Genomic DNA, 12515 nt, shown 5'->3' with positions numbered 1-12515 from the left:
TTTTCAGCAGCTCCTCGTAAATTCTCTCTCTCTCTCTTGATATATATATATATATATATATATAGAGAGAGAGAGAGAGAGAGAAAGAGAGAGAGAGAGAGAAAGAGAGAGAGAGAGAGAGAGAGAGAGAGAAAAGAGAAGTAGCATATAGTTACTAGACGAATGTGTTACTTGTAGCATACGCGAATTCCATTTATGTTTAGGCTTCAAAAGTTTCATTGAAAAATATTTCATGTGGAGACGTTACTTATTTGTAGTAACAAAATTTACTTGAAATAACTTTAATTTATAATCATATAGGTCTAATATAAAAACAGCAACGAAATACACAATGTAATGTAAAATAAGTCAAACGTAATAAATATGTCATTTCTGGTATGGCAAATAGCCGCCCCCCCGAAAATGTATCTGCCCCTCCTTTGCCCCCCTAAGAACTTAAAGCTGGCGTCGTCACTGGATGTGAACCTACGATATAAGGTTGAATCTGTATTTTCACAACGTCCAACTCTATGCCGTAGTATCGAACGGGGAACAATATACTCCAAAGATACGGTCCTTGGCTGCTGGACTAGCAGGAAGGCAAAATTAATATAAGGATAGTATGTTATTCAAAAAATAACAAACAAATTGTGTAATTAATATTTCAAATGAGAGGTTATAGAAGCTGGTACGGACTACTAATTTGTAACAAGCTTTACTCGTACGGGAGACAGCATGACCAGAACCTAAGCCGACTTTCGCTTGACTTTCCTAAAGTAAACCTGCACTTTATCTATAGGGCCATCATTTTATTCTCCAACCTTGCTATACTGGTTTAGTGCCCTTATCCTTGTACATTAGATAAATGGATTAGAAATCACCATCGCATGGATAAAGTTTTAAATAATTTAATATCTTGCATTTTTCGCAGTCGTAATTCGATTTTAAACATTTAAAGCTACTAATAACGAAATAGCAGCAGATTCTGTGATACTTTAGATTTCCTTCAAAACATCGATCTAACATACAGTTATAAACAATTGAATTAGTCGTAGTTCTCATTCTGGTTAAACGATACTGTACTCAGCAAGGTGTAATAGGAGTATGTTGCATAAAACAATGAGCAAATCAGAACTCGTACTGCATGTACGAGTAACAGTTGACCACAAGGTGGACATGTCGCTCGAAAGCAATTGATCACGGTCAGGTTGTCGGGGCTAGATATTTCTCTACTTGATCACTGAAGTTATTGAGTCGTTGAGCTTTCAAAGGGGCATCATATCAAGAGTATACCAGGGAGTACGTGAATGTTTTGAAAACACTTCCACCGTGGTTAACTGTCGTGGTGTAGAACGCGTTGATGACCGGGTTCGCCGCGGATAGTTTGATGATAAAATTTGATAGATTAGCAGCAGTGCAGCAGATCACTCATCAGTGCCATGCTGGACAAAAGTGACGAGTGACAACCATACTGTCTAGAAACATCTCATTGTCATAGGATACAGAAGTAATTGTTCCACTAGGATATCAGTAGAGTGGTGGCACTTGATCCTGTTGCACTTATTGTTTTCCCGTACCCGGAATATAGCATGTACTCAATTTCTCAGGGCTGCATGATACGTGGTAGTACGAGTAAGATCTAGGTATGGGAAATTAGTACACCATAGAACTCGTTCTCTTTTACGGCCGTTTTTTTAACATGCTGATAAAAGATATTACCCTATATAACATACACACGAAAGGTTATGTCTACTTTTGCAACCCGTATTAAACATATCAGAAATTACATAAAGTCTATGCTATGCCATAGTAGTATGAAAGGCTATGATCACCTTTGCAACCCCTATGTAACAAAGCAACAGGGAATATATACAAGAGTATGGCCTTTTTTCCAACCCCTATGTAATACGCACGAAAGGCTATGACTCGCAGGTATTACAGAGTCTAGGCGACAACATTTCGTAGCAATCTACGAACGCACAGTGTAGGCTACTGCACGTTTTTGCAAGCCTAATTTAACATAGTAGATATTACACAATAGAAGATTATTAAACTAACTTAAGAGCCTGAAAAGAATATGAGAGTATTATTGCAACCTCAATTTCGAGATTAAAGATGACAAACACGTAGTCAAACCCTAACTTCCATATAGCAGAAATTACACAGCAACCTCTCAACTCCTTATATGTAGAGTTTCATCACTCTTTCGTAAAAGGTATGAGCATAGTTTCAATGAACGGTTATAAGCACAGTTTTCAACTCCTACTTAACATTATAGAGATTACATAGAATCTAAGTTACGGCCTTTTTGAAACACCTATTTAACACCGTAGAGATTGCGAACATATTTTACAACCTAATAAAAAGTATGAAACTTTTTCGAGCAACTATTTACCGTATCATGTTCTCTTTTGTTAGCGTTATTACACAAAGGTAAATTATGACTCGCTTTCAACCTTTATTTAACATAACAAAAAAGTAATTACCACTATTTTACACAATTGTTTGCGTATGAGGGTTTTCGAACTTGCTAATAATGAATATTATATTGCTCATGTGTATTTTATTTACCGTTACCCTAAATATATTACTTCAATTTCCTTGTAACTCTCTCTTTTCATGCTTTAAAACGGAAGAAAATTATGATACAATACCATTACATTTCAACGAATATTAGTTCTTTTCTTTCGCTACATAACCTATCTGAAATATGGTGGCATAAAGAATGAACAGATAATAGGTTTCAGAAAGTCATTTCCATAATGAAAAATTTATATAATAAAGCGCAGATTCCAATACAAAATAATGCGTATCGTATTAATTTGTTGCAAATATAAAAATAATTGTATTTAACAATCTTAATTAGCATTATATTTACACAGTTCAAATGAAATTTTCTCCACTGTTAAACTAGTATATACAGTTCCATTTCTATAAAAAAGCAAAGATTTTAACTTTTGAAAAGGAAAATAAATTTTGTATTCCGCATTTTCATTATTGAAGGCAACGACAAACACTAACTTTACAAAAAGAGCAGTGTAGGGCCAAACGGAAGAAAAGAGAGTCTGAAAGTATTGAGTCTATTACAAGGCATCACACACAAAATTTATCATTCTCGTTAGTAGAATAGTCTTCAGCCTCTTTCCGAAAATAATCAGATTCCATGTAAAAATATATTCATTATATAATTATATGATAGCATTATATGTACCAAGTACAGTGTTTAAAATAGCCAGAATTTAGTAATTTATTTCTACAATTTCAGTTCTACTTGTTGAACTCCAAGCAAACGTTGTAAGCTAGTGTTTGCATGTGTGTTTACGAGTTTTGTATTCAACTACATATGTAGTTATGAACCTAGTGCAAGCAGTAAAATTAGCTTCTGAGTCATGAGCGCGGTATGTAAAATGTTGCACACATCATTACTGTCCATTGCAGTGAATCTATTGCATGATTCTAATATCTATGTAGTTAGTTCTTATCACTCATTGGCAGCGTCAGAAATCAATCTGCCAAACGCAGAAAAGGAAACACAAGTATTGAAATAGTATTAATGATTAATACGTTTGAGCCTAATCATTATTTAATCACAATTTATTTTAGTAATGCACTATATTTTGTTATTATTACGAGAAGGATTTTGTAGTCTTAGAAACCAACATTTCAAATACAGGATGTTACAAAGTTAGGTAGCCCAGATCTGCTTCGTTTACTTTTTGGTAATATTCCATGTATGACATTTGCAAGTCTGTAAAGTAGACTAATGTTGTTCATTGATGAGATATGGTACAGCTTGCCCGCCTACTCAAACAAATAAAAAACTCGAATCAGGACTAGCAAAAGCCAACACGCTATGGAAGAGAAATTTTTTTCCATCCGGAAAATAGGTATGTTTCATGTTTCATTACAGCACCGCATAATTGGTCCAATTTATTTGACAGAACTGCAAGAAGCGCTGAATAATATTACAGTCTTCATGAACCATTTATGTAATAAATAAATCTTTCTTAAAGGAATATGTTACCTTTCTACCACGAGTGTATCCTAGATTCAATCAATTTTTCCTTGAAAACTTTTCCATCTTTCAAAGGTCAGGGATGTAAAGAAACATCACTTATGCTGGAGTTTCCACGAGGAGAAGATTCAGTTCTCCTCAGGTTCTGACTGGCACAACCAGTAAAATGCAACGCTGTGTTGAGTTGTTAGTAACCGGGCGCGGAACACCTTAAATATCTGCTGTAGTCGTCCTCCTTTGCCTTAGTATTTCATTTCCTCTCCAGCTGATGATTTAAATTCACAATTTCCGCGCTACCTTCGAGTGGGATAACCCGACAGTAATTTCTTCAAACCTAACGATATCATAGACATTCGTGCTGAAAACACATTTATTTTCCTTTTTCATTATAGAGATCTGAAATTTCAATTCTGAAGGAGGAAATCATGCTGAGACAAAACACACATATCCTTACTTTGCTCCTCATTCTCCAATTATCTCCAAATGCACTTTCTCAAGTATATGCTACAAAATATTTACGTTTCGGAGGAGACAATGCTGTGCAGGATAACTTTCAAGGTAGGTACTTACGCTTTTCTCATATTTTAATAATATAGTTCATATATATGGAGGTTTCTGAAATGCTATTGAAGAGAATTATGTTTACCTGAAGTATATCACAGTAGTCAATATCGTTTGACTACACAGAAATTTACATAAAGTGCGGGACAAAAATAAACGACCAATAATACCGTTAAAAGTAATAACAATTTTGGTCGTTTATTTTATTCCCGCACTTTACCTTAAATTTTATTTACGAGATGCCAAAATTACAATCATTTTTTTCATGCATTGGTTTGAAAAAATAATAATGGGAATTATGTGCTGTGTAGTTATGAAGTAGATTTTAGTTTTTCTAAAGTCTAATCGTCTTGACACACATGTTTACAAACTTGTACATTTAACTGAATATGAAATTGTACGTACTATGTATTAATGTGCTTGTGAGAAACTTATATAAATTCATCCGAACATCCGAACGGACATTTCAAAGTGGGGTGCCTAATTACTATCAGCTTAACAAATGCAAAAAATGTTGATATTCCCTTCTCTGATACCATATGTTACAAGAAAATTACAAGTGTAAATGAGCAACAACCATTAGATATATATCGAGTAACTATGTAGATCTTATCTATAGATATTGTCTATAGATCTAGATAGTATCAGATAAATATTGCGTAGCAATCAGATAGCTAGAACATCTAGGAAAGACAAAAGATCTAAGAAACACACAGCTATTACGCACTGATACCGATATATTGTTGATATAATTTTATGATTACAAAAGGTTAGATAAAAAGTGAAAGCAACATGTTTATAGTTCGCGCCTAGTTTTATTCACAAAACAGCAACTGTTACATTCCTTCAATGTAATTGTCTCTCATTTCTTTCACCTTCTGCCATACTCGCGGAAATAGTCGTGCACCGTCTGAGCTTCAATCTTCGTCGTTCTGCAGTACGGTCAGCCACACGGCATGGGTGATGGCTTATGTTCTGTCATAGCGCTTCCCATGAAGCGGTTTATTCATTCCGGTGAAAAGATCTCCACGAAGTCCTTGAAAATATTGTTGTGCACTCAGGGCCGACGCTAGCAGTTTTGCCGCCCTGGGCGGTACTTTCACATGACGCCCCTTTAATCCACAAACTTTATTTGGACAGAAAATGTTCAAGTGTCACAAAAAAAGAAATATGCCCCATTTAAAAAAAATGTGCGAAATGGGAAAGTAAAAAAATTAACTATTTCTCTCGAATGCTTACATGATATTTAAACGACTCCATACATGGCACAATATTCAGTGTGCTGGATTTCGCTGTACATCCGTCATGTACAGCAGCGCATAGAAAAAATAAAATAAAATAAGTATGCTTTAGTCACGACTAAGAATTTTAATTTTTAAGTTTATTTTATACCAAAAGGTGTTTCCAATAGAGTATGCAGCATGAAGATAATATAGTAAATCAAATATTAAAGCAAAACTAAGTGATTAACCAAAACATTATAATGTGCTAGAAAAACAATAGACAGACATAAATTTAACACACGTTAATTGAAAGAAACTTTTCTTGTTTGTTAAGAGCAAATTAGTTTATCACATTCCCGTAGTCCAATGATTCAGCCAGTTCGTATTCTATTGATATCATCGGTAGACTTCTCAAGCGTGTTTCAGACATGAAAGAACGTGTAGGTTTTAATAAGCTTAAGTTTCGAAAACAAACTTCTTTCTACTTGAAACTGTTACCGGTAAGGTTCACAAAATCCTAAGTGCAACACTGACATTGGGAGCAAAGTCATGTTCCTTAATTAATTTTAAAGTCCATTTTGGTGAACCTTTAGGCTTAATTATAGCGGATAACTCTTCTTTCAGTTTGTCTTTCAAATCACTTATTCGTGTGTTAAAATGCTGGCAAGTTTAGTACACTTTTCAGACAAAAGTGCAGGTGGCATATCTTTAAGATTACTTATATCGTAAAGAAAATAGAAATACTCCCTGTGATGTTTAAGTTACTCAAGGTAATTCTCTTAAAGCTAACACAATCACGTCTAGAACTTTGTAATAAAAATCTATCTTGTATTTTGTTTGTGGATCTTCAATAGCTTCATCCCCTGCCTCGTACAGAAACTCTCTTTTCATTTCGATTCAAGCTTGCACTGAATTACCTATCCGTGGGTCATCCATATCTAATGCTGATGTCAACTCCATCGCATCAACTAGGTAAAATTGAAACTTTCCATCATTTCTTCTCCTCTCAAAGTACTCAAATACCTTTTCAAGAAACCCGACTGCATCCAACATGAGAATCAATGCTTTGGAAACTTTTGCTCACTATGTTTATGTGGAGTAAAAAGACATACCAGATAACGAGTGAGCAAAGGAAAGTAGCCACGCAGCTGGTTTGCTATACACAGCATCGTGGGTGACCATTCTATCTGTTCTATTGTCGTTACTTATTTGAAATAAGACATCATAAACCTCCCCTATTTGATATCTAAGTTGCGTCAGAGCACCAATTCAGCTCTTCCGCCTTATGGTGCTTAATGATTTTAAAGTAAGACTGCTAATATGTTCCTAAGTCATAAACTTTTTTAACTATACAGGAAATGAGACGGTGTACATAGATGCTCTGGCTGCGTCGTTGAGACAAGATTTAGTGAATGACTGCCGCAACGAGCATAGAAGGCTCGGGAATTTATTTCTATAATTCTCTTCTGAATACCTGAATGTTTGCCTTTCATATTGGATCCATTGTAGTATCCTTGACCCCTCATGTCTTCGATAGGCGTGTTCATTTCCTTTAGCTGTTCAATTATTACTTCTGCGAGTCCTAGACTAGTGATGTCTGTTACCGGTACGAAATCAAGAAAGTGTTCACAAAGTATTACAAGGCAATCTCCATTACTGTATGTAATTTGTTCAAAATGAACGATTATTGTCATTTGCTCAATAAAGTGGTTAACAACTTGCTACTAGAACATAATTATCTCTAGAGTCTGTAGTCCAGAACGGCTTGCCTCAAGTGGGAGTGTACCTTTTGAATACTTGAAGTGGAACGTTAAAACATTGCTGAATAGAAAAATATAAAAGAAACCTTGATAGTCCTATCCACCCTACGTGAACATCTTAACTACGCCACTACAAGGGAAATATTCAACGAGATACCTGTGCCTAGTAGTTTGATAATGCAAAATGAAGGAGAATGTTCCGAATTTCCCAAGTGAATGTTATCTCGAATGTGAGTGAAGTAAGTTCAATAATAATCTCAGGTGAACACAATTTTATTTCCCCATGTGGGTCTATTACGAAGCATTATATTTTGATAGTATACTTTTCCTTTTCTAATTTTGCCGCCCTGGCTTTGGCACGGCTCGACCCTCCTCGCACCGGCCAGGTGTGCATTGCGTTTACGTGCCACTTCAATCTTGATCCATGCATGCTATTCGTCTTCCCAAAACAACCCATTAATGTACTTTCACCTTCCTTCTCTACTTTCAGGCACTGCTGTTTATGACTGAATAACAAAGAATCTTTACTACCCGCCACACTTCATCGCCTCAAATTCTCTTATCAACTACGAAGCTCTTAGAAATGAACAATATTGTATGATTTCCGTAACGACAAACATGCTTGAGAGAAAAATGTTAAGGCTTTCTCTCACTTAACAAAATCCTGCAGGTGTAAGAATTATGTTACTACTATTATTAAAAGCATATACCCAGACAGCAATTTAAACTTGCTGCAAGTTGCCTCAAACTTGCTGTTGCAAGGTAAATTAGCTTGCCGCAAGCTATACTATGCAAGCCAATTAGCTTGCTTTAAGCTTGTGGCAAGCTAGTTAGTTACATCTGGGCAAGGCTTGGGGCAAGCTTGTCTTCACAAGTTAAACACAAGTCAAATTATCTCAAAAGCAAGCCAATTTAAGCGTATTCTCATCAATGGCAAGCTTTATTAAGCTTATTGCAAGCGAAACACAATCCAGAGAAGTTATATGGAATCTTGCACTAAACGAATTTAGATAAAACAGTATGAAATCAGTATAATTTAACCGTCTGACTAAATCTATGCTACAATATATTGTCCCCTCACCTCCCCAATTATTGGGGCATAAACACAACCATGAAAACACCCAAGTCTCCCATCCGCTTTTGCAAAACATCAAAATAAGCATAATTGTTACGGTTTAGTTGTGACACGCAACGCGCCGTTGCTTCTTACAAATATCTAACATGTTGCTATATTAGTGGCGAGTACTTGAAATTTCTACCTTTTTATATAAAAACGTAGAAAACTGTTTATACTTTAAACACAGCGTTCAGATAAAGTTTATAGTAAACTGTAAGTTAAACTTGAAGTTTATATTAAAATATCTGCAACAGTTCTGTATTCTTTCGCGAAATAAGTAGACTCAAATCTGCTGCCATCTATGTTCACATTTATGCTTTATACGTAAATACTACAATTCGTTATGCCTCATAGTTACCGAAATATGAGGAAATAAAGAGCGATATTATAGGTACGTGGGACTAGAGTACAAGAGTAATAGACGGAACAATTAAAAAAAATAATTAAGTTTGTCCTTTATTCAAGCTGAATGCTAACAAGACACTAACAACGCAAACACTACCTTATCGCCGAAAGTAAGGAGGTCAGCGTCACGTGGATTTTGAGAACAACTGAAAATCGAACGCGCGCTGGCTTTTTACTTCAATCTAAAGAAAAGCGTCTCGCAAGCGAAGCGTGGGTTGTCCGCACTACGGCTTGCGCTAAGCAGAAATAAGCTTTTGTGTATAAGCCAAAGCGAAATAAAATCAAATAAAAGCGGCAGGCAAGCTTGCGGTAAGCAAACATGCTGTCTGGGTATATATTTAAAAAGTTCAATATTCACTGTAATTTCTCAAATGTGAATAGCTTCACTACGCAATATATCTGTTTAACTCTTTCTTTTGGAGTGGGTAGAATGCTTTGTAGTAAAGGGGACTAAATATGCTCTTATTCGGTTCACTGTGAAGTTATTTCTAGTACTGTCACGAATCTTCTTCATTAGTGAAATTGTAATGGACATTTCCAGTTTTTTTTAAAGGTTGTAATTTAGAGACATCATCGTGTAGAACTAGTCTCTAGTTCACACACATACCAGAAACCTCAGAAAAATGTTTCTTCGTTACGAAGGTACAACGCTTCAAACAATGCTGAAATGAGATGCTTACGTCACGGCAACCAAAACACGTGTTTGGTGTGACGTCATAATTTTGTATCGCTCTCTGAGCCGTATTGAAAGCTCAAGAGAATATTTTCATATTGTAGTTTCTTACCGTAAACTACAAAAGAATTTAGTAGAATAGTGGATGAAAAAGTGACAAAATAGGTAAATCATTTACCGTATATAAAAGCAACATGTTAGTCAGCCTATTCTCCTAGTTTAAAATGCATTAAAGGTCATTTGTAATGTTCTATCATCACAAATAGTTTAGATACCGGTACAAGCAGAATTATTTTATTATTGTATTGCACCAAAAAATTTAGGTGCCTTATGCAGAGTCGTTGTGACGGTTGATTAGTACCATACTAAAGAGTTCGATTAACATATATATACTGCAATAGTCAGGCCTTTAGTATGGCGCTAAGCATATGTCTAAATAACTCTGCGTAAGGCCTTAGGAGTCTAAGTACTATCTCAGTTCAAATTAAGTCACGCGGTGATTGACAATATCTAAGTCACAATATATATATATATTCAAGATTTGTCGTAAATTTCCATACTATTATACAAATAAGCACTTTTTGCACCAGAAAGCGCTTCATGTTTTAAAGAAAAATCCGTATTTTGTTACATCCTTACATAATTTTTACTATTTGTTGTATATAGTAGCAATTGGTCACTTCACTTCATTGCTACAACTATTCTGACCTTAACTCTGATCTTAACTAACTAACTAACTAACTCTATGGCCTATGGAACCCGGAGGTTCAGTGCCGCGTTCACAAAAGCTCTCCACTGACTTCTATCCTTAGCTAATTGGATCCAGTTTCTACTTTGTATTCCTATCTCTGCGAGATCCATCTTAATATTATCCTCCCATCTGCGCCTAGGTCTTCCTAATGGTCGTTTTCCTATGGGTCTACCAGTCAAGACTTTGACAGCGTTTCTACTTTCTTCCATTCTAGCTACATGACCTGCCCACCTAAGCCTCCTAGACTTGACGACCCTAACAATGTTGGGTAAACCGTATAAACTATGTAGTTCCTCGTTATGAAGCTTCCGCCATTCCCCATTCTCGTTCCTCTTGGGTCCGAATATTCTTCTCAGGATCCTGTTCTCAAATACTTTCAGTCTATGTTCTTCCCTCAGAGTAAGCGACCATGTTTCGCAACCATACAGAACAACAGGCATGATTATCGTTTTATATATTTTAAGCTTCAAATTCCTCGACAGAATTCGCGACGACAAGAGATTTTGAACCGAATAGTAACACGAATTCCCTGCTTTTAGTCGACATTTAATTTCTTCGTGAATATAATTTTCGTCTGTTAATATTGATCCTAAATATTTGAAAGTATCCACTTTATCAAAAGTATTATTTAATATTTTAACGCCTCCACAATTTGCCGTATTACGGTCCCGACGCACTTCCATGTATTTAGTTTTCTCTGCATTTACTTCTAAACCCATGTCCCTGCAAGCGTTTAATAATATCTCTGCATTTATTTTTACTGTTCTCCTATCATCCCCTATTAAATTTACATCATCAGCATATGCCATAACCTGGTGAATGCCGTTCAACTCTAGGCCCTGGTCTTTGATTTTCCTTATGGCGTATTCCAGCACAAAGTTAAATAATAATGGCGACAACGCATCTCCTTGTTTCAGGCCATTTTCGACGTGGAAGCTCGTGGACAAAAATTTTCCTACCCGGACTTTACTTTGGGATTCACTTAAACATATCTTAATTAATCTAATTAGCTTTCTCGGTATTCCAAGCTCTGTAAGAATGCTGTATAATGTTTCTCTCCTAACCGAGTCGTAAGCCTTTCTAAAATCAATAAATAGTTGATGTACCGGGGTATTGTATTCCCACTTCTTTTCGAGTATTTGGCGAATGGTAAATATTTGGTCGATAGTTGATCGATTTCGTCTAAATCCGCACTGATAATCTCCAATAATTTCATCTGCGTATGGGGTCAATCTTGCTAACAGAATATTTGAAAGGATTTTATAGGATGTTGACAGAAGAGAAATGCCTCGATAATTATTACAGTCAGTTTTGTCGCCTTTCTTGTGAATTGGAACAATGATTGACTCTTTCCACTCTTGTGGCAATTCTTCCTTGTTCCAGATAAGGAGAATGAGTTTGTGTATCTTGTTCCACAATTTTTCGCCTCCAGCTAAAATTAACTCAGCCGGAATTTCATCTACACCCGGAGATTTGTGTTTCTTTAATTTCTTTATAGCGGCTTCCACTTCTATTCGATTGGGTTCTGGAATATACGGTTCTGCGGTGTGTATCTCCTTTTCTCCACGCACATTAGTTTTTGGCTGCGTGTTCAGCAAATCGTCAAAGAAATCTTTCCATCTATTTAAGAGGCTATCCGTATCAGTGAGAACTGTTCCGTCAGATTTCTTTAATATATAAGCACGGGGTTGATAGCCTTTCTTAAATTCGCTGATCCCCTTATACATGTCCCGAATATTTTTATTTTTACTGTTACCTTCAAGTTCCTTAATTTTAGCTTTCAAAAAATCCCGTTTCTTTGTTCTAAAAGTTTTGGAAGTTTCCCGCCTGATATCTGCGAAATTTTGTGTAGTTATTTCATTCGGATTTTGTAGCCACCGTAATTTTGCCTGTTTTCTCTTCTCTACTAGTTTAATGCATTCTTGGTCGTACCATGGTTTGTTCCTACGTATTTCCGCGTGTCCCAATTTTTCTACTGCTGAACTTTTAATGCTATCTCTAATTTCAATCCAAGTATCCTCAACACTAGTG

The 12515-nt window shown here is 35.9% G+C and overlaps 1 protein-coding gene across 7 annotated transcripts in view; it reads left to right on the top strand.

The window, feature by feature from the left end:
* The window catches only part of LOC145669121 (pancreatic triacylglycerol lipase-like), a 210676-nt gene that overhangs the window by 37596 nt on the left and 160565 nt on the right, over positions 1 to 12515 (top strand). For all 7 annotated transcript variants that reach the window (XM_081737466.1, XM_081737468.1, XM_081737465.1 and 4 more), the window contains exon 2: positions 4387 to 4552. In XM_081737466.1, the coding sequence (XP_081593592.1) occupies positions 4420 to 4552 (133 nt within the window). In that variant the 5' untranslated portion in view covers positions 4387 to 4419. The remainder of the gene's footprint in view (positions 1 to 4386; positions 4553 to 12515) is intronic.

This window comes from Thermobia domestica, chromosome 13, assembly GCF_964235325.1.
Source record: "Thermobia domestica chromosome 13, izTheDome1.hap1.1, whole genome shotgun sequence".
NCBI lineage: Eukaryota > Metazoa > Arthropoda > Insecta > Zygentoma > Lepismatidae > Thermobia > Thermobia domestica.
The sequence above is the reverse complement of the archived record's forward strand: the minus strand, read 5'-3'. Positions and strand labels throughout refer to the sequence as shown.